The sequence below is a fragment of the Mustela putorius genome, unplaced genomic scaffold (genome assembly GCF_011764305.1).
Source record: "Mustela putorius furo isolate JIRA1106 unplaced genomic scaffold, ASM1176430v1.1 tig00003988_pilon_pilon_pilon, whole genome shotgun sequence".
NCBI classification, from domain to species: domain Eukaryota; kingdom Metazoa; phylum Chordata; class Mammalia; order Carnivora; family Mustelidae; genus Mustela; species Mustela putorius.
Window position 1 is genome coordinate 7,376,556 of NW_025422127.1, and position 27,457 is coordinate 7,404,012.

The window sequence follows — 27,457 nt, forward strand, 5'->3', positions numbered from 1 at the left end:
GGGTATAACAGTGCTACTGTCCTCTTTTTATTGAAGAGGAAGCTGAGATTTAGGTAAAGTAACTTTCTCAAAGTCACCCAGCTAGTAAGTGAAGAGGCAGAGCTTGAAGTCAAGACACTGACCAATCTGAGCTTCTAAGTACTATATGAAACCACCTCCTAAGGTATTTTTGAGGGGGCTAGGGAATTTTTTAAACAAGTTTTTCCTCCTCTACTACCCAAAGATATTTACTGATATCATTTTATTAAATTTTCTTCATGTGCATATTTGTATACACACACACATACCTTTTTACTAACGATCACGCTCTTTGTATATACAATCATATTCTGTTTCACTTAATACAGTACAGCTTTTCCCCATGCCATTATGCATCAATATTGTTTTTTTATGGAACTGCAGAAATTATACAATACAATACAATATGCCCCTTCCCAAAGTGCAACTTTGGTTTGGGGTATGAAAAGCTATCAAGAGGACTTTAAACGTTAAGATGATTAACAATGAGATCTTAAATAATGTTCATGATTTTATGAGAGACAACAGGAGAGGCCCAAAGAAAAGGGTCGTTCTCTCTTACTATGGATGACTGGGAATCCCTAAGCAGAAAGCCTTCCAGAACCTGATGGGGAAGGAAGACTAGCATTTCCTGACCATCTCTGGCCATGTACCAGACCTTGTGCCAGATAGTTCCAAAGATGTTTTTCCTTGCTTCTTCTAGCACCTTGTGATCACAGGCATTTTCACCCCACCTAAGAGAAGGGAAAGGCAGGCTAACATAGTGCAGGCCACATGGGCACTGAGATATTGGAGTCTAAGGTCTTCCTTCTCTTAGAGAGGGTGGCTTCAGATGAAAGAGAAAACAGATGAAGAATAGCAAGAACAAGCTGAATGAGTCAGCTGACGTTACAAAAAAACAGCTGACAGGAATTTTGAACACCAAGGAAAGGAACAATGAAGCCAAGAGAAAATGGGGCTCCTTGTGGTTCAGTCTGGCAGCGGTGGGAGGAGGGGAGGCAGAGTTGAGGGAGGGGTTGGTCGGCTTTGCAAAGTAGTCCCCACAAAGAAAAAGACCCCCGTTCTTCCAAGAGCCCGAAAGGGGGCTAACGGCAGTCTTGGAGTGCAGGCCAGAAAGCAAGTAACACGAAGAGGAATCCTAGCTCTAGTGAGGGCCCGTTACAGGTCATAGAGGAGCGTGGAGCAGAGAACATCTGGAGGTTTAGGCTGCAGACCTGTGCCAAGGTGCCTGAGTAACACAGCAGGAAGTGTGCTGGATTGCAGTGGAGAGAAGAAATGCTGGAAGAGAAGAGGTGGAGAGTCTGGGCTCAGGGCCTGACTCTCCTGATCCTTTCCTTCTCTTGAACTCTTTCGGGACAGTCGAAGAAAGGTGACTGCTGATGAGCTTCACTGTGCAAGGATGTGGGAGACCCTGGCTGAGGCTTTCTCTTAGGTGGGGAGAAGCTGCTCTTCCACCGTGACACGGGGAACCACGGTGCTATGGACCAGACGAGAGTCAGAATGCCTCCACATTTGATGGTCAGGCCAATGCTTGGTTGGCGGGGGCCCCTTGTGGAATTCATTTCTTGGCCGGAAATCCCTGCTTCAGACCTTGGAAGACAGGAGGGAGGCTCAGCAAGCCTGGCGGCTGCTCTTTGGGTTTGGCAAATTCAAGATTTTTCCAGCGCCTTGTGTTCAGTGAAACCGAAAATGTGTTTGGCTAGAAACCCTTCTCTAATTTTTAAACCCCTGAGCAATTTTTACATAAATTTGATACACATGTTTTTGTCTTATTTTTATTTAGCTCATCAAATCGAATTAGGAGCTACAATGATGAAGGGAACAATGCTGATTTCCAAGAAGATTTTGGAGCCTTTTTTTCTTAGAACTAAATCGCATTTTCTCCCCAACTGTTAAAATTACCAGACTGAGCTGGATTTGAAATTTAGAACCCAAATGTGAAATGAAGATCCATGCTTGGCAAAGATGAGGCATAGCAGGAGAATGTTTTTAGGAAGTCACAGTTAGAAAGCCAGGGTAGGCGTGGGGTGTGGGGTGAGGGACGCAGGCAGGAAAGGGGGCCATTCTTCACTAGATGGTTTAGCTCAATTTACCTGGCTTTCCGAGCTCCCCCAAAGAGGCTGATTCGCCATGTTTCTGGTGTTGGACTTAATCACTAGCACCCAAGGAAGAGGAGCTTCTACCCTAAGACAGGGGATGAGGGGTCTCTTGTACCCCTCCACAGTAGCCAATTCCAGCTGCTCCTCCTCTTCTAACCTCCCTCCCTCTTTCCCGGTTCTGGCTAAGCCCTCTCCATCTGGAAGCACTTAACATGTACAACAATTTTAATCTTGTGCAAAGGAATCTTCGGGTCTACACTACATACCCATTAAGCTAAATTATACGTGCACAATCTTATTTTGCACAATTCTGTCTGGCTGAGATTGGCACACACCAAAGGCTATTACTGTCTTTCCCAATTACTTTTTCTAGTACGCCATCATTTTCTACAGCTTTAGTCTGAGGCCAGCAGTATTTCTCTGAGAAACTTAAGCCACTGAGGTCCCAGGATAAAGATTCTCTTCAGAGCCCCTCGAACCTATACTCAGAGGGTCCCTTAGACATTGTCCAGAGACATTTCTTTGAACTCAGCTTCTCTCCCCTACAGACCCTCATCAAATTAGGCAGACCTGAGTACAAGTACCATCTTGTTATTTCATGACCGTACAACTGTGGGAGTCATAACTGGGGGAGTTATTTCACTTCTTTGCAGCTCAGTTTTCCCATCTGCAAAATGGGGAAATACGCATATGGACGTCCTAGGTGGTTGTGAGGATCAAATGAGATACTGTGTACAGAAAACACATTAAGTTGTCTGAGCCAGACTAAGTAGTTAACCTTTTATGTTACTTGTTATTACAAAAACTGTATCTTATTGAACTCTATACCTTTTCTAAGGGCACTTCTATTTCTCCAGAGGTGGGCAGTTTCCTTTGAAACACCCTGCCCACCTGTCCAGTCCCTCACCCAGGCTGAATCAACCAACTCAGGTCCCTGCAAATCAGCATCACTCTAGACAGGAGATCAACTGACTGGGCTTTCTTCTCAGTCCCCAAGGAGTCTCCCATGCACCCCCAAGTTTTAAACCCACAGTCTCTTCTCTGGAGCCACGGCAATAGAGTGATCAGAGGATCTATAATCGAACTGGGCAGAAATCATTCTCCTTCAAACCAAACCACACCTCTTCTCACTTTATATAGAAAGCATAGGTGTGTGTGGAAGGAGATGAGAAGGTTTTCACTCTGCTTTAAGAAGCAAAATGGTTCATTAGTGCTTTCTGAGGACTCCCCCCTGCCCTCACCACCAAGAACATGAGTCACACTTCATCTGTCCCTTTTGCAAAGTAGAAAGACGATGGCACCATTTAATAGGTCTGATAAATGCCTCTCTCTCAAAGGGGGGGGGGAGCATACAGAGAGTCCATGAGTCCAGTATTTATTGCTTTCCTGCAGCCAAGAGTAGTTTTAGCAATAATTCGTGGATCCTGAGGTTGGCCAGAATAGAAGGATCAGGAATCCAGAAGCTTCTGGGGCACCCTGGACATTTTATGTCGTATTGTCCTCATCACGCAGAATTGCTGGGAGGCCTAAAACAGAGACATCTACGGGCTCTGATGAATGGTAGTTATTATTCCTACCAGGCTGATCTCATTTGAAATCCTGGGTGATACTGGGAAAGTTGTGTGTCTTCCAGGCCTTCTACCTACTAGATATTGTCCCCTCTGTGACTTCCAGAACTCTTCTGGCTACATGTATTTTAAATGCCAGCATCAGCAACAAAGACTCCAAAAGAACCACCTGCCCTGCTCACAGCCCTGCCAAAGGGGTGGGCCTACATGGCTGCTTGTGCCCACCGAGGGCTCTGGGGTAGACAAGCTGGAGGGGCAATTCGTGGGCTGGGCAGTCACTTGTGGCCTGGTATAAAAAGGGAGTTGGATCTGTGAGATTCCTCTCTGGCAATCAGGAATCGGGAGAGTGAAGGACTGGGTTGATTGGCAGCAGAGACAAATGGAACATGACTGGCCACAGTAAGGGCACAACACCCCCATGAAGGTACAGAACTCCCACTGCTGAGGCTCTCTGGGGGTGCCTTGATTCCAGAACCCCCCTCCCATAAAGCCTGGCTGGTAAGGTTCTTCCTGTGTTCACCATAAACATCTCTTCTACTATAGTCATAATAAACACCTCCCCTTCTGAGTTAGCGTGAATGGATTTTGGTTTCCTCCAACAAAAAGAGCCTTCAATAAAACAGCATCTATGCTTGGGAAGAACACGCAGATGGAGCTATGTTTAAACATTCTGGGCAATTCCGGGGCAAGGCACTGCTTTTAAAGGTAATTAGACAGAATGCGAACACCATTGGTTCCTGACTCACCTCTCCCTGGCTCCCCTCCACTGTAAAAATCGGAAAAGCTGGAGCTCTCTCCCTCAACCTTCCTTGCATCCCCGGGAGGTCATGTGACACGGTTCTGGCCAACGAGATGCAAGTGCACAAGGGAGTCTCTGTTGGGACAGACGGGCTGCCTGCCTCCTCCTTCCTGCCTTGCATGGAAATGCTACACTTGGAGCAGCTGCCACCATCTTGCAACCCCAAAGTGAAAGGCAGCGAAGCTGGGATACCAGTCCAGGCACACTGGAGGGCACGCACCCACAGTAGCTGTCACCAAGTTCCAGCCTGTCTGCTATAGGGGAAAAAAAAAAAAGGACCCTTAACCTACTACTACTTAGATTTCTCTACAACTTAGAACCAAAACGTTTTCTAAAGATACACCCTGAAACAGAACTTGACATTGTTTCCTCTATCATACAAAACACAGGTTGTTGGCTTTTTCTAACATTAGTTTTAGGTGAGGAAAAAAAAAAATTTTTTTTTAACCAAAAAGTTGACAACTTCTTTTCCAATTAACTTCTGTAAACATCAGCTCAATGATACCAATTCTACAGGCAACTAAAATCTAAGAAGGGATAAGATATATATATATGAGCAACGATGTGATAAGGCATTAAGCGGAAGATGGTAAAAGGCAGCTGCTTTACATAGACCTGCAGGACAACATTACCTCTGGTCAGGGAAGGGAGAAATCAGGGAAGTCTCCACAGGAGACTTTGGATGTTTGGAGATGGGGAGGAAAGGCATTCTAGTCGGAACAGTCTAAGCAACTCTGGAAAACTGAAGATTGTGCACAGGAAGGACACAGCAAGTTCTTTCTGGCTCGTTTGGGGGAACAAAGATCAGATTTTTGCTCCAGAAGTCAGACCAAATTATAACATGCCTCAAATGCCAACCGAAGGAGTCTGGGCTCTATTCTTATAGGCATGGGGTGAATTGAAGGTTTCAGAACAAACAGGAGTCAGAGAAACCTATTGGGGAACACCTGCCTGATAAAATGTGGGATGGACTGAGGACGCAGGAATGCCACGAGGGGGCTGTGCAGTGCCCCGGGCAGGGAATGAGGAGGGTGGGAACCAGGACAGTCAAAGTGCGAATGGAGCGGGGGTAAAGGGAACACAGCACAAGTCTCTGTGACATAAGCCAGCTACTGTCTGCAGGTAGGCGCGAGTCACGGCAGGAGTCACGCAGACCATTGTTTATTGCACAAAACAGAAACAGAAACTTCATACCATACCTCTGGAGCTGAAGACAGGAATGGTTTTATGTAGATGTTGGAGTCATGCACCTTCAGGTCATGGTCCCCAAGTCCCCTGGTTACTCCAATGGTTGCCATTACTCGGGCCTAGGGGTATAAGCAGAGGGTCATCAGAAACACTCCCACAGACTGAGAAAGCACTCCTGTCACAATGTAGCTGCCACAGGTGAAGAGAAGCAATCATTTTCCAATTCCTTCTGTCCCTCTCCATGTCCCCTGCTACTAACTTCTGTGGGTAGCTCTTTCCAAGGAAGGGCTCACCAAGATCACTCATGAACTTAAGGAGTGGTTGTCCTACCAATTATCCTAAGTTTAATGGGTTGCTGCTGTCTCTTTTCATCTTTTGTAGAGACTGGAAGGGTATCCGGGAAACTAAATCCAACATGTGTGATGTCTACAGCTACTGAAATCAGTTCCAATCCAATGCGATCTGTCTATCCATCCATCTGCCAGACGATGATATACCCACTCTACCAGAATTCACTGAACACACCAGCCATGTCTCCAGTTCCTGCTAGGCACTACTGAGAGATGTAAAAAACTGAGTGGCAGCTCCCACACTCCCAAAGCTCACATAGTGCACTTCATGGCTAGAGAAAAGAAACTCTTTGCAACTCCCCAACCTGGCCTGCTAAGATCCCCACGAATTCTCTCTGGGTACAAAGGAGCAAAATGTCACTTTGTTATAACTACAGAGAGAGCTCAGGGTTGAGACCTGATCACCTGTGCTTTCTCTAAACAGTTTCGGTTTCCCAAAGCTTTAAGGAAATACTACTATTATACTAATGCCTACATAGTCAGCCTAAATATCTCCCGGGATGCCATAGTTTTGACTTAGCCAAACATTACTGAGCACCTACTATGTGCAGAAGTCATGCTGTGGGGACAAATATCTAAGGACTTGTCCCTAATAAAAAGGAATTTGTGAAGGGAGATAAAATATGTAAAATATGGCCGAGTGCTGAAAGACACAGCACCATGGGTTATAGGAGTTCAGAGGAGGCAAACACTCTGCTGAGAAAGTTTCCTGGAGGTGGTGGCATGACAATTTTGTGCAGAAGGATGGGTAGCGTTGAGCCAGGGAAGCAGAGAGGGATGGAGTAAAAGTCATTCTTGACAGAATGGAGCCCAGTGGCCCAACACTGGGACCATCAGTAATAAACGCAGGGTAGAGTCATGGTGCCAAGACCTGGGCTTGAATCCTCACTCTACTCTTTGGGTAGTAAGAGTAACTTGCAAAGGCTAAGAAACAGTACAATCTAAAACATTACCGGCATTTTCATCCTGTTTTCCTGAAAAGGCTAAGGATTTTGGAGCTGGTTTCAGATGAGAAGATGGGCAGGTATGCATTAAAGTGGAAATGAAACCGTGACATATTTTTTTAAAGGCAAGACTCAAAGGGCATAAAATGGAGGCATGCGATACGAAGCCTGGGGACCTCCGGTCAGGCAGGCTGCAGAAACTCTCTGGTCCGCTGGGGAGCTGGACCGGGTCCCTACTGACTAAGAAGTGTTCAACTCAAAGCTTGAAAATTCCGAATCCCTGGCGGCCCTTCTGCTCTCCCCGCTGCAATGGCAGCTCCTCTGGCTGGAAAAGCACAGGTGGGCGTTTCGTCTAAAGAAATCTGATGTTTCTGCTAGTTACTGAACTTGTTTACAAAGTATGTAGGTGTAACCCACACAAATCCTTAAAAGCACTGGCAGGAATAAAATGAGAAGCTGTGGTTGTGGCGGTCTTCCAAAACTTCTGGGTAGGTGTATGCAGACAGGGAAGAGAAACCCCCACAGAGGAGCTCGACAGAACTGACGTGATGCAGCTGTCAAGATTTCGCAAGAAATCATGGATCCCCTGACAGGGGTCTTGTGCTGCTTCACCACGGAGCAAGCCCGGAACAGACGGGAGCCACACCGGCTTTTAAATAGGCCATCAGGTACGACGACAGAACCTGCCAGCTGCCTATCACAGAACTGTCAAGCCCTAATTAACTGAAACGCTTGGGGAACATGATGTGCAGGTGAAATGAACATTTGCTGAACTGGGAAAGCCCCTGGCTCTTTTACCTCTTCTTCTGACCATCTTCTAAGAACACATTCGTCCACCTTCCTCTGGTATGGGGGAAAGGATACCGTACGTAACAGAAAAGTGTATTGAATCCTGATGCCTTTATGGAAGGCCAGCCGTGTGTCGGGGACCAGGCTGGGCAGGTGCTAGGGAGACAAAGGAAACAGGAGGTAGCGCTGAGCTTACCAGAACTCACTGGGTATGGGAGGGTCCCATTGAGACTCCCAGCCCCACAAAGCACTGCCACTAGAGGTACAGGTCACAGGGCTGAGAGACATGTAGTAATGGTACCCGACCTCCTGACGGGCACACGCAACACTGTCGGGAACAGAGTCCCTTCCCGTCGTGATTCTCAATCAGGGATGGCCCATCACCATGAACTGGGAAAGTTCATTCAAAAAGCGATCTCCCTGTGAATCAGACGTTTGTGTTTCATGTCCCTCCACGGAATCCTCCTTGCACTGAAATCACGGCTACACTGAGCCCAAACGTGAACCCGTGCGCTCTCCCACACGCACGTTCAGAGGCCCAAGCGTGTACGTGCACACACACACACACACACGCTCCAGTTCTGGCCATAAAGGCAGCCTTCAGTTTTATTATGAGTCACTTGCTCCTCCAAAAAACTATCAGATATTGGAAAAAATTCAGCTGAAGATTTTCTTAATGTGAGCACATTTTTCACTTATAACAGGAGCTCTCAGCACAGAGTCTGAAGTGCATTCGTGTTCAGAGGAAGAATGCAGTGACTCAGAGCTGTTTGTTCTTACTGGGAAACTGTTTCAAAGCTTCCCCTCATCTCTGGTCCAGGACGGCCACCTCCTCCAGCCTCAGCTCCCAGATCCAGACGGACAGACAGCCTTCCTGGGCTGCACCATGCGCCTGCCACTCAGGCTGTGGTTCTGACTGGGGCCCTGGGAGCTCGTGACCAAGGAGCTTTGCTAGCTCGGCCAGGGCTCTGGTCCACGGGATCCTAGGGCTTCATCATGGTGGAGCGTGAGCGTTCTAGAAGCTGGGAAGCGGCCATGGCTCCACATATCCTACACCCCTGCTGGGCTGGCTATGGGACTCTGCGGAAGCCGATTTCTCCTCAGAGTCTCAGTGGCCTTGTCTACCAAATGGACCTAACACCACGGGCTCGGCCTGCCTCGTGGCTTGTCAGAAACACAGGGAGATGAACTATGTGTATGCGTTTGTGGTTAAATGCTATAAAAATGTCCTCAGATAGAGCTGAGAAATGGAATGTTATTTTCATCAACTGGACTTTTGTCCCTCGTGCTCACCACTCACCTCCCCGCTCCCTAACCCCTGCCACTCCTCAGACCCTCCTGACAGGAGGCCTGAAGGAGGATGGAAGGTGGGATTCTTTCAAGCTGTCAGGGCTATAAAATGCCAGGCTGCTGAGTGGGGCGTGGGGACCGCCACAGGCGGTGCAGGGACGGAGCCTGGCTCTCTCGGTCCGGGGGAGTGCCCATGCCTACCTTCTTGCCTTCTCCATATATAAGGGGAAACTTCAAGTCATCATCCTCAATGGTTTTGTATGCCCTGTAGGGGGATAAACAACATTTTAAAAAAGAGGTTTGCACTCAATTAGTGACCCGCCGCCCCGACACAGGCGGCTGGGTAGTTCATTTTCCCGGATGCTCCATCACTCACCACGCTGCCAATCTCCCTGCGCACGGAGTTATTTTTCCTCCAGAACTCTGTATGGGGACACATAATTAACCAACCAGAAGCTATCGACTCTCTGCTCGCTTGCAGAGGGAGAAAATAAGGCAGCTACTCAGACTTAGCAACAAGAAGGGGGGAGGTGGGTTTTGTCCTCAGCCTCTGTGCCTGCACTCTATGAAATGGCCCGGCAGCAGTGACAAGGGTCCTGTCATGAGTGCAAAGCTGAGAAACAGCAGAGCTCGGAGACCGATGCAGAGACTGCCCCATGAGCTGGTTCTGACCCTCGGGGGTTGTTTACACCGAAGCAGCCTCGTACTGGGTTGGCTGGAGAAGGAATACTTAGAGCCTGTTTGACCTCGGTGTGACATTCAAGGCTGGCAGAAAATTCTGTTTCACAATAGCTATTAAATGGCCATTTGACAGACGTTAAGAAAATGCAGTTTATGCTTCAGTGGTTTATTCTAGACGTGGCTGTCCAGATGCCACCACATATACCGCAAGGCCTGGCCAGGCTACCAGGAGAGGGAAAACAAAGTCTATGTCTTGCCATTTTGCTCATCAGGAGTGAAAAAACAAACGAGCTGCAAAGGGCATCTAATTACTAAGTAACTGTACCACCTGGGCAAGGAGCTCCACCTTTTCTGGTCTCAGTTTCCTTATCTGTAAAATGAGGATAATCACATAGGCTGTAACGAGCTTAGCGCTGGAGCCTAGAAAGCACTCATTCAGTGTAGCTATTACTACTATTCAACAGATAACGAATACTTGGCCCACCAGCTCCCCTCTCTACAAAATGGGGACAGCCCTGCCTATTCACCACCTTTCAAAGAGGGATCGGGGTCACTAGGTAAAACCTGGGGTGGCTTCTACAAGGTGAGGCGCTAGATGCAAGATGCTTCTCTAAAATAACGTCTGCTGAGGGCAAGAAGAAAATGATTTGTGATATGGGCTCCCAGGCTTGGATATATATAGGCAACTTGGGAATGAAACTGAAATCAAATTTATGGACGCTCTCGATACACAAAAGAACACAACCCAATTCAAGGAGAGTTCAACCCCAAAGCTAACACAGGGACACCCTTATTTTCTGGGAAATTATTTAGGTTAGTGGTTCCTTCCCAAGGGATCTGTGAAGTTTGGGCACCAGATGTGCCCGGGCTCCCGGTTCAGCCCTGGGCGAGTGGGTGAGCCTCCCTGAGCTGAGGATCCTCATTAATCAGCGAGAGGAAAACCAAGACTTATTCTCGGGACTGCGGATGAAGAAGGCCTAAAGACCATGCCGAGCGTTGGAAGTCTTTAGCACGTAGCCTGGCACAGGCTGAGAGCTTCATAAATGGCAGTTGCTCGTACTGCCATCAAGTGGGCCCAGAGGTACTCTAGGAATTCAATTTATTTTTTTTTTTAAAGATTTTTTTATTCATTTGACAGATCAGAAGTAGTCAGAGAGGCAGGCAGAGAGAGAGAGAGGAGGAAGCAGGCTCCCCGCTGAGCAGAGAGCTCGATGCGGGACTTGATCCCAGGACCCTGAGACCATGACCCGAGCCGAAGGCAGAGGCTTTAACCCACTGAGCCACCCAGGCGCCCCTAGGAATTCAATTTAAAAAAAAAAAAAAAGAACTGCACGATTTCCTTTCCCCCCATCTACCAAATTAACACGAGGTGGAAATAGCTACTTTGATGTTTTTACAGTCACATGAACTATTTAAAATGCGGTGGTACACAAGTCATTTGGGGGAACACACAGAGTTATTATTAGAATACACTCAGCTTGGGGAATGAATGAATTTTTAGACCAGGGGTTCTCAATCCCACCTGCACATGGAATCACCTGGGAGAGCCTTTAAAAATCCAGACACCCAGGTCACAGCTCAGAACAATTAAATCTGAACCTCTGGGGATGACAGCCAGGCACTGGGATTTTTTTAAGCTACCAGGGGATTCTACTGTGCAGTCAAAATTGAGAACCCCCACTGCAGACCAAGGGTCATTTGCCAATATTGAAGATCAGCTGATCAACCAGCTTCACCCTAAAGATGACAGACCATGTGGCTCAAGGGACAGGAGGGACATGGCCTGAAAAAAGCTCTGAGGTGGGCATGATCAGGGCTTGGGGATGGTGGACAGGGATGTGTGGAGAGGAGAGGCCAGACTCAGAGAAGAGGACACAGAGGGGACGGGACCAGGAGGGGGACTGGGGCCTAAAGACCGAGGCACAGGAATCGGGGATTAAATGGGAAGCAGGAGGCAGCAACTCTAACACCACTGACTGGAAATTACTTAGAGCTCAGGAGAGACGGGCTAAGAGCACTCTTAACAGGCTTGAAAGGCAGCCAGAGAGCTGTTCTCAGATCCTCTGAAAGCCCAGGCCATCAAATTCTCTCAGGGCAGAGACCCTCAGGAACATGAAGTCTGTGTGACCACAGCTCTGAAAGACAAACACTCCCTTTGGAGTTGTCACCTACAGCGTCCAGGGCAAATTCTAATATTTTAGTTGCTATTTTTTCCATCCTCCCAAACAACAGAAATATTAAAAACGAAAGGACAACTTTGAAAAAGGTTTATTCTGTTCCTGCCATCGTTGGTTTCCAATCATGTAAGAGCCCTCTCCCCTGCTGTCACCAACGAATGACAAGGGTGAGTAACTATAAATAAAGAGGTTCAACACGCTCTCCCTCTCAGTCCTTCTGTGTCCTAAGCATAGGTACCAGATAAAACAGGTGGACTTCCTTTCCCAGCTAAAATCTGGACTAATACAGAACAAAACACTCTAGAGTAATGTGAGTAAACTGGTAACTTGATTAAAGTCTACATACATGAGTTAAAACCACGAGAGCAGCTCTGACTCACCGAACACCCACATGCCACACACTGGGCTTGGGGCTGGCTTACTGTGTCTCAAAAGGTCTCCTAAGTTCTGCAGTGTTCTACCGGACAGGTGAGGAGACTGAGGCTCCGAGAGGTTAAGTAACTTTCCCAGGACCACACAGCATCTTAGTGGCCTGAAGCTAGACTCAAACCTTCCCAGAAAACACATCTAAGAAAGGCTCAGCTCTCACGATCTCTCATTCTAGCTGAAAAATCTGCAATGAGACCACTGTTCCCTGCCTACCAGTGGGAGAAAGGCAGGTACTGGACGATGAAAAGGTGTCTTTGGCCAAAGAGGAAAAGGAATTTTCTGTGTGAGCAGAAGAACAAAAGGTGATCATGTGGGGACAAACCAGAGGCTGTGTCACTACACGGTCCACAGGGAAGATGGCAGGAAGTCAGGGAAGCACCCTCATGTGCCCACCAGACATTTCACCACGGCCACAGAGCCTGCCGGAGCGCTCTCCCCAGGGACAGCGGGCTTCCTGCAAACGTGTGTCTGCAGGTGAGGGGGCCACTCCTGTCCATACCCATCTGAAAGCCCTCCTGCTGTTCAAATTGCATTCTAGTCCATGCCCAGGCTGTCGGCTTGACTCTCTCTCTCCCCTTCCAGCTCAGCCTTGGCTGCCACCTCCTCTGCTGGGGGACACAAGAGAAGGACAATGGTTGGCAGCTGGAGCTCCACGAGAGGGAGTTACTTGATTCATAGAAAATATCTCTTCCTTCGTATCAGATTCCATGATTTCACAAATCCTGATTCAATTAAAAAACTCCAAGAATCAATTACTCAGTAGATTTACAATAATATAACTGACCAGAGATCATATTTAAATAATTACTTGTTACAAGAAAGCAAAACTGAAAGGCTTAGGAAAGATTTTCAGAATAAGTCTTATTTGGGGTCAATCCTTAATGAATATTTATGACGCCAACTGACAGAAGAATGAGAAAAAAAAAAATCAAGGCTTAAAAAGGGCTCTCCCTGATATGAGGAAGTGGTGATGCAACATGGGGGCTTAAGTGGGTAGGAGAAGGATCAATGAAACAAGATGGGATTGGGAGGGAGGCAAACCATAAGTGACTCTTAATCTCACAAAACAAACTGAGGGTTGCTGGGGGGAGGGGGGTTGAGAGAAGGGGGGTGGGGTTATGGACACTGGGGAGGGTATGTGCTATGGTGAGTGCTGTGAAGGGTGTAAACCTGGCGATTCACAGACCTGTACCCCTGGGGATAAAAATATATGTTTATAAAAAATAAAAAATTAAAAAAAAAAAAAGGGCTCAGTTAAAGGGCTTTCCCTAAGTGGAGGCAAGTTTCATTAAGCAAAGAAGCTTCCATTTTTGAAAAATGATGGCTTCCCTTACAATGTGGATTTTGCAAAGCTGGAAAGCCAAAGAAGGCACCACTGGTCCAGACCTATGGGAAGGAAATGCTCAGCACTGAGACTGAGAGGCCACTAAGCCAGGTGTGTCCCAAGCGTGGGAGTCCCTCCAATACCAACACGCCTCCTATGAGTCCCTGGCCTCTGTCACGGAATGGACTGCTCTGGAAGTCATTGTCCTGGGAGCTCGGCAGCATGCAGCAGCACCTGATTCTGTTGGAGAACAGCCCTGGGAAATTCTTTCTTAAACCCCTCAGTTAGCCACTGGTGTATCTCCAAATCCTCTGATTCCTAAGGCAAGAAGGAGGCCCTGACTGCTCCCATTTCACTCCTCCCTCTAGAATGAGGCTTGCTGCCACCGAGTCGGTCCTTCCACCTGCTCACAAAGGCCCGGATGCTCTCCCATCCTCCCTGATGACTTCGGCCGAGTGGCTTCCACTCTTTCCTGTACTGTTATACTCAGTAATTTTAGATGTGTGGATGATGCTTCTGGAATCCTGACTTTCTAACTCCCAACCTACTTACTTCCTGATAACCTTCTATATCGCTCCCCAGCACCCTGGTCGTGGGCTGCACCAAGGGCACCCTCTCATGGAGCTTCCTGCTGCGGGCCGCCCTCCTCTCCCACTCTTGCTGGGGCTCCCAGGCCACTTCCGCTCCTCTGTCCCAGCACTCTACCCCCCTCCGGGCCATACACGTTCGTCCACCAGCCTCCATCATTCATGACAGTTCTTTTGCATCCTTCTTTTGCTGGCAGCCTAAACTTCCTCATCCACTTTATCTTCTAGTAAGAGGGAAACACAAAAGGAACTCAGGGTTTCGTCTGCCGCCGTCCTACCGAATACGGTCAGCTCTACCTTCCCAACAGGTCCAGGACCTTTGCTGCCGCCACCGTCTCTGGCTCACACCATGGTGATGGCCTCACTGGGCCTGCCTGCAATTATTGGGGTAAGAGCAGACGGTGCCAGGGCCTGGATGAAGCGGTGAAGGTTCTGGAAACTGCTCAGTTTTGTCCTTTATCTCTATTCTCAGAGCAACCAGAGTAATTATTTTAAAATGTCAGAGAGCGTCATTACCCTGTTCAAACCCCCCAATGATTTCCCCATCATACTCTAAATAAAAGCCAAATAATGAAATGACCTTCTTTAACATTACTCCCCTCCCCCAACTTTCCCCTTCCCCTTCTTGGTTTTATTTTTGTGGTTTGTCATCTACCCCACCTAATACTTAAAAAGTGTTTTACTTCCTTGTGTTTATTTTCTCTATTTTCCCCCCAAAATCCTGGCCCCACAGTTGTGAGGACAGACACTCTCATTTTGCCCCCTGTGGTATCCCCGGTATTTAAAAGAGAGCCCAGTGTGTAGCAGGTGCTCAAGAAATATCTGACTGTGTGAGCAAATCAGCGAATGCCCATGATCCCGGGCAGCGCCTTTATTCTGCCCTTCTGTATTTTCTCGTCCTACACATGTCCACAAAACAAACACAGAGCGCCTTCCGAGCCTCCCTGCCTGCTCTCTGGGCTGCCGGGGTGCTGCCTGTGACTGACGCCCGCCCGCGGGCATGTCCCTTGGCCGCCTCCCGTCTCGGCTGGCTCTACGCTGCTCCCTGCAACCTTTGAGACACATTCTCTGGACATCTGAGCTTAAGAGGTCCCTGTACGGCCACATGGATGTCCTTCCCCCCTCCTGATGGGCAGCTATTGTAAGACTCTTCCAGGATGAACACATCTGGTCCACGGTCAGTTCCATAATTGTTTGCAGAGAAAGGTTTGCCTGTATTTTCGGTCTGGCCGAGCAGTCTGCTAGCCGATCTCCCACAGCCATTTCTCTCTTTTAATTCACAAGCCTCACTCTTCAGCTTAAAATTCCCTATTGGACAACAAGGCCCTCTGTGATCTGATCTTCACATGCTGCTCTGACCTCCTTGATGCCTCCACTAGGTTCCTCCAATGCCAGCTTGCTCGCTGTCCCTCGACCGTGCCCCGGGGCCGCGTTGTTCCCTCTGCCCGGGCCCTTCTTCTGCTGGGTCCCCCAAACCGCCTCCCACACATCCCTCAGCCTTTTCTGAACTGCTCCTGGCTCTCATGCTGTGGCTCTTCACAGTGTTTCCACGGCGCAATCTCAAGCTATCTGTTCGTTACCTAATTTTGTTTACTTCTTTCTAGCCCCCAGCCCCAGGACATTCAGTCTGTCTATTCGCGGCTCTGGCCTCCTGTCTACACGGTGGAAGCACACTGTGGATGTGAAGCTGGTCGGAGCTACTGGGATGAACAGCTGAAAAAACGCAAGCATTCCTCCTCCACACGCAGGCGTCCTCCAAGGACATCACACAGTCCCGGCTTCCCCACTCATCTTGCCTTCACGGTAGGCCTTTTTACAGGCTGAAATTCAGGGCCAAGTCCAATCAGGGATACCTTGGACTGGTGTATATCTCTTTACATTAGAATTTTAGGTTCATCTTTCGCACCAATATACAGCAATACATAGTCATAAAGTTATAAAAAAATAGCACTTATGATCCTCTTGCCTATTATTTCTCCCGATGATTCCTAAGTTCCACCTCCAGAATGACAGCAGTTTTTTTTGGTCACGGGGTTCCCCGGGGTCTACAGTGTTACCCAGACACATTTCTTCCATATTAGCTTGCTAAAGCAAATTTCCCACTAAGAAAATTCTTCTGTGTCTCTGCCAGATTTCTCCATTCCCAGCCAGAGTCTCCACTCGGACATCTGACCCACAGGCCAGGAACCCAAAGTTCACACTTTGGCACGGTCCACGTACATCACTTCCCATGGTCTTCTTTCTCGCCCAGATCAGGACTTTTAATTAGAAAGAGGGACAGAAATACCACTCATTTCCCGAAGTCATGGTTCCCTTAGCAATACTTCAAAGTCATTTAAGAAGAACGTGACCCCTCTGGGACTGCCTAATCCCAATAATCCACTTGTACGACTCCAAAGACACACGCCAGTGAGTCACATTCTTCCACTAGCTGACCTCTCACCACGGCCCGGGATGCCTGTCCTCCTCTGGGAAGCAGAGTTCCTAGATCCTTCCTTCCTCCTGCTGGCGTCGGGTAGAGAACATCAGGCCTGGAATCAGGGGTTTTGAAGTCGCAGCTCGGTCTTCAAGTGACCTTGGCAAAATCCCTCAACCTCACTGAATGTGCTTCTTCAGCTGGACTCTGCAGGAGAAGCTGCAAGGGCTGCATGCAAAGATGCCTGAGAAGTCCTCTGTGAAGGAGAAGGTCCTGTTTCAGTCAACTGTGGCCCGAGGGCCCTTCTTCTTTCTTCACTGCTTGTGTATCGCACAGATAACTGGGGAGCACGGGCCAGAATACAGTACATCCCCAGGGGAAAACTGCTTCTTGCTGAACACCCAAGACGCCCCAATTCATACTTTCCTACTGGTGCTAATGATAACAAAGCACAAAGGACAGCGCCTGTGCAACTTTATTCAGAGAGGTCCACTGTTCTGCTCGAAAGTGATGAATCAGAGACTCAGATACCTCAGAGCTAATAATCTTCAGGGGATGCTTTGGGCTTGGTCTCCAATAGGCATAAAGGGAGCATTTTCCTCCCCCTCAGTGAGAAGCTGAGTGCCCCATTCAGGGAGGAAGGTAAAAGCCACAGGAAGTCTCATATTGCTCCCAGCAAAAACCAAGTCTTAGACAGGGGCACACCACATGGGGGTTGAGCAGGTCTGGCTGGAGGATGGTGGGCAGAAGTGTCTAGGTCTTTGGTCCCCACTTCTGCTTCCTACAACCAATCTCAACAAGAACTTGAATCCCAGGAGGCTGGGGAGGAAACACCACCTGGGCCTGGCTGGCCAGCGGCAGACACATGCCTGGAGCCCAGATGCCACTCATGGCTTTTAAGAGCTTGGCACAACCCCAATTCAGCAATTCACAGAATCAGCAGAGGCTCTCCCTTGCCTCGCCTTTCTCCACGCCCACCCTGCCCAGACCTTCCTGGAAAAAGCAACACAGAGCTGGCCATCACCTCATGCTTCCTTTTTCCTGCCAGCCATCTGTATTTCCAAAGGAATCAAACCCAAAGCCACAGAGCAGTAAATGGAGGCTGCTTCCTGCTCCTTGAGGAGGCCCTGCACAGGGCAACCCACTCTCCCTCTTCACCGTAAGAGTATCCATGTGTTTCCTGTAAAGCAATACAAGAATATTTTGTCTTTTATTAGAGCTTACTCTTATTTTTTTAGTATCTTCTTTCAAGAGGCCTTTTGGTCCTGGTTTCAAAGACTTACGGTTAAGAAATCTCCCAGAAATTTCTTAAATTTATCACTGGGTCAAATCTTAATACGCTGGGAAAATGTCACTCAACTGTCAGGGAGGAGGATCTGAGCCAAGCTTAATGAACTCAGGCTCAAGTCAGAGATCTGGAACAAGGATGCGAGACAGCCGTTGTGGCCCCTGGGTGAGCTGGAAAAGGCTGAGAAGTATCCTGTACCTACCAGGTGGCTTGAGGGTTCAGAATTCTCCTTTAAGATATTTCTGGGCAGAGCCAACATCTCTGCCTTGCACAGCAGGCCTCAGTTACTTGTAAATCTACATTTGGGCGGGGGACAGGGTGATATTGTGATGCTCTGAGTTCCTGGATTCCGTGCTAGCAGTTGTCATCAATTGATATCTTGATTGCGTGAGAAAGTTCCTTGTGGGGCCGAGGCTCTACAAACAAATGCTACCTGTGTTCTCCTTTTAGTCCTTGGAGCCTTAAGTTATTTGAGGCCTGGAGGCCCTGAGCTACATACAAGTTGATATTCTTGGGCTAATACAGTACAATAGTCTGAATTCAACCTCAAATAATAAGCTTGAATTGTAAAAGCGTGATTAGTATTTGGTGATCTAATTTGGAGGTATAATGCTGTCTAGCTTGCATGTATCTGGCTGTCTCTAATGAGACAAACAAATGAAAGGGAGAATCTTCTGGCTATCTCTCCGGAAAAGCTTTTTTCCTTAATGGGGCTCAAGCTCTGTTCCCTGGCATTGCAGTTATCCTTGAGGAAATCACCCAACTAACAGACCCGGAATCCCTGGGGAAATGCCTACCTCTCCGCTCCCCATCACCGGCATGTCCGAACCAGATCCTGCCTGGAATTCTGGAAGCAGTAATCATTCTTCTAATTTGGCCTAGAGACTCCTCTTCCTCACACTGGGTCTGTGCAGGACAGCACAAGGCATCAGAGCTTGCTCTCACTGCACGAGGCCCATGCTCCTGGGGAAAGTCCGCTGGCTTAGAGCAGGTCTTGTTAACGCATTTCAGGAAGCAACATTTGCCCTTCCTGTGTTATACACACGGAGACTTTTCCTCCTTACACTACTTAATTTGTTCAAAATGCTTATCTCCGGGGGCGCCTGGGTGGCTCAGTGGATTAAGCCGCTGCCTTCGGCTCAGGTCATGATCTCAGGGTCCTGGGATCGAGTCCCGCATCGGGCTCTCTGCTCAGCAGGGAGCTTGCTTCCCTCTCTCTCTCTCTCTGGCTGCCTCTCTGTCTACTTGTGATTTCTCTCTGTCAAAATAAATAAATCTTAAAAAAAAAAAAAAATACTTATCTCCGTACACTAAACTGCTTTCACAATCTACTAATGGGCCCCTACCCACAGCTGAAAATTTGGGTAAAGGAAAAGGACCTGCTCCTAGTAGCTCCAAGTCAGGAGCTCATTTCTGGACTAGATGAGAGGAATGGGCTCTACTAGAATCCTTCATGAATGTTTACTGAGCACCTAGCAAATAATATAAATGAAGTAAAGGTCGTCCCTTAACACTGAGGCCCAAGGTTAGGAATGGAAAAGAACTCACACAGAAGAAGATGCTTTGAGTCAGTCTTTCAGAAATGTAACTGGTCATGTGTGTTTGCAAAACAGAACCAGTAATATTTCAGGAGAAATCATTCTAGATGACTTTGAGGGAAATTTCAGATTTAGAAATGATTTCTGACTCAGTATCCACTTGGTGTGCATTAGCACTTGGCTAGGAGAGCTTTGTACTCTAATCAATAACATTTAGATCTCCCAGAGGTATGAATCATAGATCCTTATTTTATGAGCACACGACATGGAATGATTTCTGCTTTCTCAGGGACCATCTATTCTGAAACGAACATGAATTTCATTGACACTGGCCTTTATATTGTATGAAACCAAGTCAATACATACAAATCAAGAAGTAACCAAAATGGACCCCATCTCCATGAATGGTGGTGAGAAAATAGCAGATAGAGTGTTCCCTGCCAAGAGGGTTTTACTGCAGTCCAGTTTCTCTGGCTCACAAAGCTTCTGTCTCTTTGGACATACGGGTATTTGTACATGGGAGCACCAAGTCCTGCAGTGTTCTCATGGGGAAACCACACACACACACCAGGACTCTACCCTATATCATTTCAGCACTTCGTTCGAGTATCTTTGAACTGGCCACATCACCTGGGGCAGAGCTCAGGTATCTCAAAGTAGGCATTAGTTAGTGCTTTTCCAAGTCTTCTGTTTTAGCCCAAAAAACCATGAGAATTTTGCATAATAATCATATATATAACATTTATTTCAACACAGAAAAATATCCTCTCCTACCCCCAAAATCTTCAGTTGAAATTCTCAGTCTTCTGGATTCTTCTGTTGACCTTCACATGACTCGAGTCTCAGGGTAAGAAGCACAGGCCTGGGCAATGGCTGCCGATCTTTACCAATGGAAAGAACACCATAATCTTGGCTCCAACATCAAGTTGGCCCCACTGTTTCAGATGATGGGTGGGGAAAGGCAACAACTGACTTAACCACTGTTAAATCTTCTGCTGCCACCTTGGCCTGAACATTCACAGAATTTCTAACACACCCATCACTTGTTGCATGATCTTCTTTCTTCTGGAGACTGTTCTAAGCACTTATATGTTTTAAATTTATGTAATTATTTTTTTAAAGATTTTATTTATTTGAGAGAGAGAATGCACAAGTACACAAGCAGGGGGAGAGGGAGAAGCAGGCTCCCTGCTGAGTAAGAAGCCTGATGCAGGACTTGATCCTAGCACCCTGGGATCATGACCTGAGCCGAAGGCAGACACTTAAACCACCTGAACCACCCAGGCGCCTCAAAACTTATGCAATTGCAAACAAATTTGCAAGACAGATATTAACATTAACCCAAAGAAGAAAATGGAGGTCACACACGTTGGAAATAGAGGTCAAGCTCACTTCCAGGTCTGCCCCAAAGTGCACTGGGTTCTCTGCCATTCTTGAAGAGCAATGAATATGTGGCAAATGCCATAAATGTAATGATATCCAACAAAATTGCTTAATTACTAATCCTCATTTATCAGGGTAAATCATACAAATTTTTAAAAAGTCAACCCCCCAACCTCCCAGGTTTTTAAAGTAGTAGGTCACACAGAAGGTTAAACATACCACCTCCTTAAGCTTTTTCTTCTCTTGCCAATATGACGGATGTTCAAGATCACTGTAGAATTAAGTCTAACCTAAGGCTGAGCTTTCAAATTGTTCTGTTGACAATAAATTGCAGATTTTAGATCTTCACACTTTGGTGCCCAGTTTTTCATAGGGTGATTCAAGGCCATGTAAAAGGATTAGGTAAATCTGGGGAGGGAGTATCACTTATTCAGGATGAACCGGAGTAAGAAACCAGCAAGTTGGATGCCCTGGGAGCATGGTCCTAACTATTCCATGTACTTATAGGCTGTCTGGGGCCTGGACTATCCAGGTTATTGGCATAAGCATCAAGAAGGAAGAGAGACACTCAACTCTGACCCACTGTAGGCACCAACCATCTCCCATCTTCCACTGTCAGTGCAGTCCACGACCCCTCCTGCACAGAGTCCTTGGCCCACACAAGTGGACAAGCAAGTTCCCATGCAACAGCAGGAGGAAAACCGGGGGCCAGAAGTCACAAATCTAATAAAAGACCCAGGCTGGGGAAAAAAAAAAAAAGCCTATCTCGTGTTCTTTAACCCACCATTTCTGCTAGCAGTTACTCAGCGCCATGGTAAAAATCTCTAAGGCTCGGGGCACCTGGGTGGCTCAGCTGGTTAGGCAGCTGCCTTCGGCTCAGGTCATGATCCTGGCATCCCAGGATGGAGTCCCACATCGGGCCCTCTGCTCATCAGGGAGCTGGCTTCTCCCTCTGCCCCTCGCCCCTTTCATGCTCACTCTCTCTCTCTCAAATAATAAATAAAATCTTTAAAAAAAAAAAATCTCTAAGGCTGCCCAAAGCCAATGTTCAAGGATGTACAAGAATCACCTGAGAGCTTTTTTTTTTTTTTTTTAAATGCAGATTCCAGGACCTCAGGGATTCTAGAATGCTTTTAATAATCACCCCAGAAGAAAAAGCTTCACTGTGTGTAAATATTCCTCTGCCCCTTTCGGTATGGGCTTGTCCTATACCACACTGTAAGCACTGTGAGGGTGGAGATTGTTTTCATCTTTTTTCTGTCTCCAGCGCCCAACACAACATGTTACTGAAGGAGGAATGTTTAAAACATCCACTTTATGTGACAAAGATGAAGCCCGGTGCTCTGTCCTCTAAGTTCCTGAGCACAACAATGGACTGCATTAGATTGAACCTCGTGATGGACAAAGCCGGCTCAGTCCTAGTGGGATCTGAAGCCAGACTTGGTAGAGTACTACTGCTTTTACCAGCACAAGGTGAGGAACAGAAAAAGGAATGTATTGCCATGATTTCCAGTTCTTACAGAAAGAAGCGTGTTTAGTTCTTCAGCAAGGCACAGACGTAAACCCGACCCTTGCTCTGACTGATTCCTGTCTGAAGCTCAGTGGAACGCGGCGGCAGGGTTCAGAATGGTGCTGGTCCTCCCACTCTGCCATGCAGATTCCTGGGGTAAGTCCAGAACTCAGAGGCTTCCAACTAGCACCTCAGCTGAATCGGACAACGACGTCTCCCAGCCGTGGTGGCTTAGCACTGGCATGGGCTTGTCAGCTTGAAACCAGGGACACCGACTTTCTGCTCGGAAGCCTTGTGGGGAGGGAAGGGGTGGCAGAGAGAAGGAAAACACTTTATCAAGCTCTGAGGAGAGTGAAATTTTAGAACTGGAGGAAGGCAGGTTGGACACAGGAAAATGTTTCCTTGGCAGGGTGGTTAAGTACCTGGGAATCTGGTGGAGTGTTGTAGCACTCACTTCTCTGGAATTTCCTTAAAAATAGGATCTTATAAATAGGCTGAGGATTGGACCATATGTCCTTCTAAATATACTGTCAGCTCCATATTTCAGCCGTGCTGTGTGTCATTTTCATACTTTACAGAGGTGCAGAGCTCTTAAGAGTGGGAAAATCAGACGTTAGTTCATGCCATCCTAGCACTGCATTCAAAGCTCCCCCTGTGTTGACTTAAATCTACTTCCCTAGATCACTGGGTCCCTTCACTACCCACCCCTGCCCACACCCTCTGGCCTGCGTCTGCATGTCACTTACATCTGACGATCACTTGCAATGTTGTCTAGCTGACACACAGCCATACAGGACAATCCTAAGTTTAACACCCTGAAACCCTTCTGTCCTGCTTGGCAAATACTGACTGTCCCAAGTCTCCACCCCCACCCCCTTGCCCTTTTCTGGTGCTCTGGACCCTCCCCTGGAATCCCTCTAGTGTGGTAAATAAAGGGTTAATGCCTGGCACAGCAAGCGGCTTCTGGGAGTAGGGGCCCTACTCCTCCCTGCTGACGATTTCAGGTATTACCTCTGGCTTCCACATCCCCAACTCACATCTTATTTTCATCCCTCCTGGTTTTTACTTGTGCTGTTCCCTCTCTTCTGACTGTCCTTCCCTTTGGCCCTCAACCCTCTTAAACCTCTCTTATTTCAGACACCTGGTTCAAACACAGCTTTCCCCATGAAGTTTTCCCGCAGCCCAATTCCAGTCTTAAAAACCACCACCCCCACGGAATGTCCCCTTAAGGCTGTTTATAAATAAGCTCTATATTCTGTCTTGCTTTAGTTATTTTTGCACAAATTCCAACAGATCTACCTCCCTTGCTCTTGAGAATGTAAGAATAGATTTACAGGTAAAGTGGTATTGCTCAGTACTTTTCCAGACAGCTGTTTCCTGGGCCAGCTGGTCATCCCTATGAAGCAAACACAGTCCTATCTGGCAAGGCCCCTCCTATGCGAGGGCACACTTTGGCTTCTGAGCAGCCTGGTATCCCAGCACCCTGGGTATGGCTCAGGAGGGTTATAGGGAACCTTAAAAAGTTCAGCACCCATAACTCAAGAACAGTTGCAGAGCCGATGTATAGACCAGAAAACCCCATAAAAACTAACAAAAGGGCCTTCAAATAAAACAGAAAACACCCTACCCATCAGTACCCAGGGGGAGAGAGGTTTCCAGATTGTGCTGAGCATGTCTCTTCCCCTAGACAACAGCCCCACTTTCTCTGTGCTCACCTGCCACAGCGCCTGTGGGACAGGCCTGCCAGGTAAAAGCAGACAGCACACCGGGACCTTCCATCAGTCTCTTGCTTCTCTAAACTGCCTCCCTTTTACTTTTTGGTTTCTAGCCTCCCACTACTTTGAAAAACAAGCAACTCAACCCCTCTTCGGCTATGGACCTCCTGAGGCAAGGATCAAACCTTGCAGACCACCGCAAACCCCAGAGTATCCAATGATTAGATTACTCTAGAGCACTTCTGACATGGCAGACTGTGTTGAACACACATGACCATACCAGCTCATGACATCCTATTATTAGATACTGTCATGAATCCCACCAACACATGGGAAAACCAGAGTGACATGATTTGTCCAAGCCACACGTGGGGACTGACCCAGCCAGGAAGTCTAGCTCCATACACCTGTTCTTAACTACAGCTCGATGTCTAACAGGTAGCAGACAGACAATAAAGGTTTGCCATATATACAGACAAGGGCCTGTCTGCCCTGGGGGTCCTTGGTTAAAAGGACACTAGCTATTTTCACAGGGATTTATGCAAGTCCTTCCCCAAATGACAGAGAGTAAAGTCACCACCATGCAGGTCCCAAACAAGGGTCACTGGGGAAGTAGGGGAGGTACACTCTACATAGGGGTATATGAACAGGTACCGACAAATGCTGTGACTGTTCAAAGGGTCTCAGGGGGAAAGAAAGGCTTGGCAGTAGTGTGGCCACTTTAGCCTAATGTTAGAGCAAAGAGAGGTGCGTGCGAGTGGACGATCGATAGGGAATGAGCCTGGGCATCTCTCTTCTTCCTCCTCCCCATGGGCTGACAATGCCTGTTTAGCTTGCCTTCTAACCATTTGTAAATACCTCAGAGCTTCCTCTGGCCTCCTGGGCAGAGTGACAGGGAGGGGGGCAGGGAGAAGGGAGTCATTTATCACTGTCAGGAGATGGGCTGCACCCAGCAGGGCAGACTCTTCCCTGCTGCTCCTGCCACAAAGCCTGAGAAGCCGCAGAACATGCGCGTCGCAAATGATCATTCATCATCGCGGCTCTGGAACCCGGAGAACGGCCCCACCCCATGTGAGACTGGAACCTGGGACACGAGGACTTCCTGGGAGCCTGCTCTCTGACCCAGCCAATGCCCATCCTGAATAATCCACAGGGTTAAACGTCTCTGCCACGACGTCCAGGCCCTTCCCTTCTCTGCAAAGTCGGATTTCCAGATTACTTTGGGCAATCAGAGTGTGGCCAAGATGGCCCATAATCATCGAGTTATGAAAATACAAGTTGCTGGGAGGAAATGAATACCAGGTTTAACTAGGGGAAGGCCTGCTTTCTTGTGAAGTAATTATAAAATTAAAAATGTAATATTTCTCTGGGGGGTTTCAAAAGCCTCCCCGTGAGGCCTGTGGCACAACAGTAATGTCAGGATTTTCACCGCGACGGGACTGAGAAATCCTTTGGTGCTCTAACGATGCTTGCTAGTCAAGAGACACAGGCAGGTAGGTTTCCAAAGATTGGGTTAAAAGTAATTAAAAACAAAGAGAGGGAAAAGGACAGGGTTTGAGATTTCCAATTACTCTTTAAAACTCAAGAGTCAAGCCGTTATAGAAAATGCAGGCTTTCCAAGTAAGATTAATAATGCTAAGCTAATTAGACCCACAGGCTTGGCCAACATATAAATTCAGGCCCAAAAGAGGGACACTGTCCCTTTAAAAAGTGCCTGGGGATCAGTGGAAAAGCTAATGAGGAGTGTCAGTTGAGGCTGCTTTAATAGGTGGTCCTCCAGAGGATAAAGCCCGGGTTTCTGCAACAGGGCTTCTGTGCTTGATTCGATAAATCAATTTATATTATATGCGGGTGCAGCTCTGGAGTTGGCTTCATAAAGCATTCTGTGGCGTTTCTCAATCTGCTTATCCACTTCCCTGTCAGCCTGCCTGAATGTGTTGTCAGAGGGCACTGAAAAGAGCAGTAAAGAAGAAGATAGAAGCCCCATCTACAGTATTTGTAAAACTCGACCCAGCAGCTCTCCAGACCATGCTTGGGGCTGCCTCCAGTGAGTTTCTTTCCAAAAAATGCTTGGATTATTGGTAAGAAGCCTAGCGCCATGGGGCTGTGGCTCTCATCCCCGAGCTGGGTTCCAGGCTGCAGATGGAGAACAGAGTTCACCCCAAACAGAATGGGAAGGGTTGGAAGTGAAGTTGCTTTTTCAATCAGACCCTCAGGGTCTGAAACACTTCCCCCAAAAAGCAGAAGGAAAAGCGAGAGGCACCAAAGTGCCCATGACCAGGACCAGTCCAGCAGGCAGCTGGCAGAGGATGGCTGAGGGAGGCAGACTCCTGACCGGGCAAGGGAACCGGGTCCTCTTCAGGCTTCAGGCTCGCCAGCAGGCTTGCCAAGGAGGGACCTTGGGAGATGAGCTGTCCCTACACACAGCGGCTAAGGCCTCTGAAGATCTGAAAAGTGGAGTGAAGCCCATTCCCCAGTCACCTCTGAGGCGAGCAGCAGTGGGGCCAGAAGCCACATGTGGCCACGCCGTTCCACTCACGCGCCCTATCTGTGCTCAGCTGTCATTTTCTTTTTAAAATCCCTTGCCATTGGGAGGTTAACAGACAGCTTCTTGCATGTCCTCCCCAACCCCCAGCTATACCCATACCCTTACATTATCTAGGTAGCAGAGGCCATCAGCAGGACTGTCTGGGATGATGGCAATGCTCTTTACCTGCACTCCCCCATTCGCCAGCCACAAGCCACATCTGGCTACAGAGTAATTGAGATGTGGCTAGTGTGACTTGGGAAAAATTTTTAAATTTTATTTAATTTTCAGTAATATAAGTTTAAATGACCACGCGTGGCTAGCGGCTGCCATGCTGGAGAGCACTCAGAATAGAAAAAAAATATTTCCTTTGCCTTAATAAAAGTATTCCTTTGCCAGAATAGAGAATGGTGGTTGACCACCACCCCCTGCTCCTAGTAGGAAAATCTCTGATTTGCTCATAATTTTAAAGGAAATACATGAGGGGAAAATGACCTTGATGTGTCATCAAGTTAGAATCATAAAGAGTTGGGGCGCCTGGGTGGCTCAGTGGGTTAAAGCCTCTGCCTTCGGCTCAGGTCGTGATCTCAGGGTCCTGGGATCGAGCCCCACATTCAGGTCTCTGGTCAGTGGGGAGCCTGCTTCCCTCCTCTCTCTGCCTGCCTCTCTGCCTACTTGTGATTTCTCGCTGTCGAATAAATGAATGGATTCTTTAAAAAAAAAAATCATAAAGAGTTAAGGCTGCAAGAAATCAGGATGAAAGGTTACCATCACTGGAATCTTGCGAATGGAATTTGTCTTTTCCAGAAGCTCTGAAAAGCAGAGCAAAGCCCATCC

At 47.7% G+C, this 27,457-nt stretch overlaps 1 protein-coding gene across 4 annotated transcripts in view; it reads right to left on the reverse strand.

The window, feature by feature from the left end:
* PPM1H (protein phosphatase, Mg2+/Mn2+ dependent 1H) overlaps nucleotides 1-27,457 on the reverse strand; it is a 255,777-nt gene that overhangs the window by 37,572 nt on the left and 190,748 nt on the right. Inside the window, exons 7-10 of one of the 4 annotated variants that reach the window (XM_045071604.1) lie at nucleotides 17,684-17,839; nucleotides 9,247-9,310; nucleotides 7,765-7,911; nucleotides 5,684-5,791 (exon numbers count right to left, since the gene is read on the reverse strand). In XM_045071604.1, the coding sequence (XP_044927539.1) occupies nucleotides 5,684-5,791; nucleotides 7,765-7,911; nucleotides 9,247-9,310; nucleotides 17,684-17,839 (475 nt within the window). The remainder of the gene's footprint in view (nucleotides 1-5,683; nucleotides 5,792-7,764; nucleotides 7,912-9,246; nucleotides 9,311-17,683; nucleotides 17,840-27,457) is intronic. The other 3 variants (XM_004766588.3, XM_045071605.1, XM_004766589.3) reach the window with 3 other exon arrangements.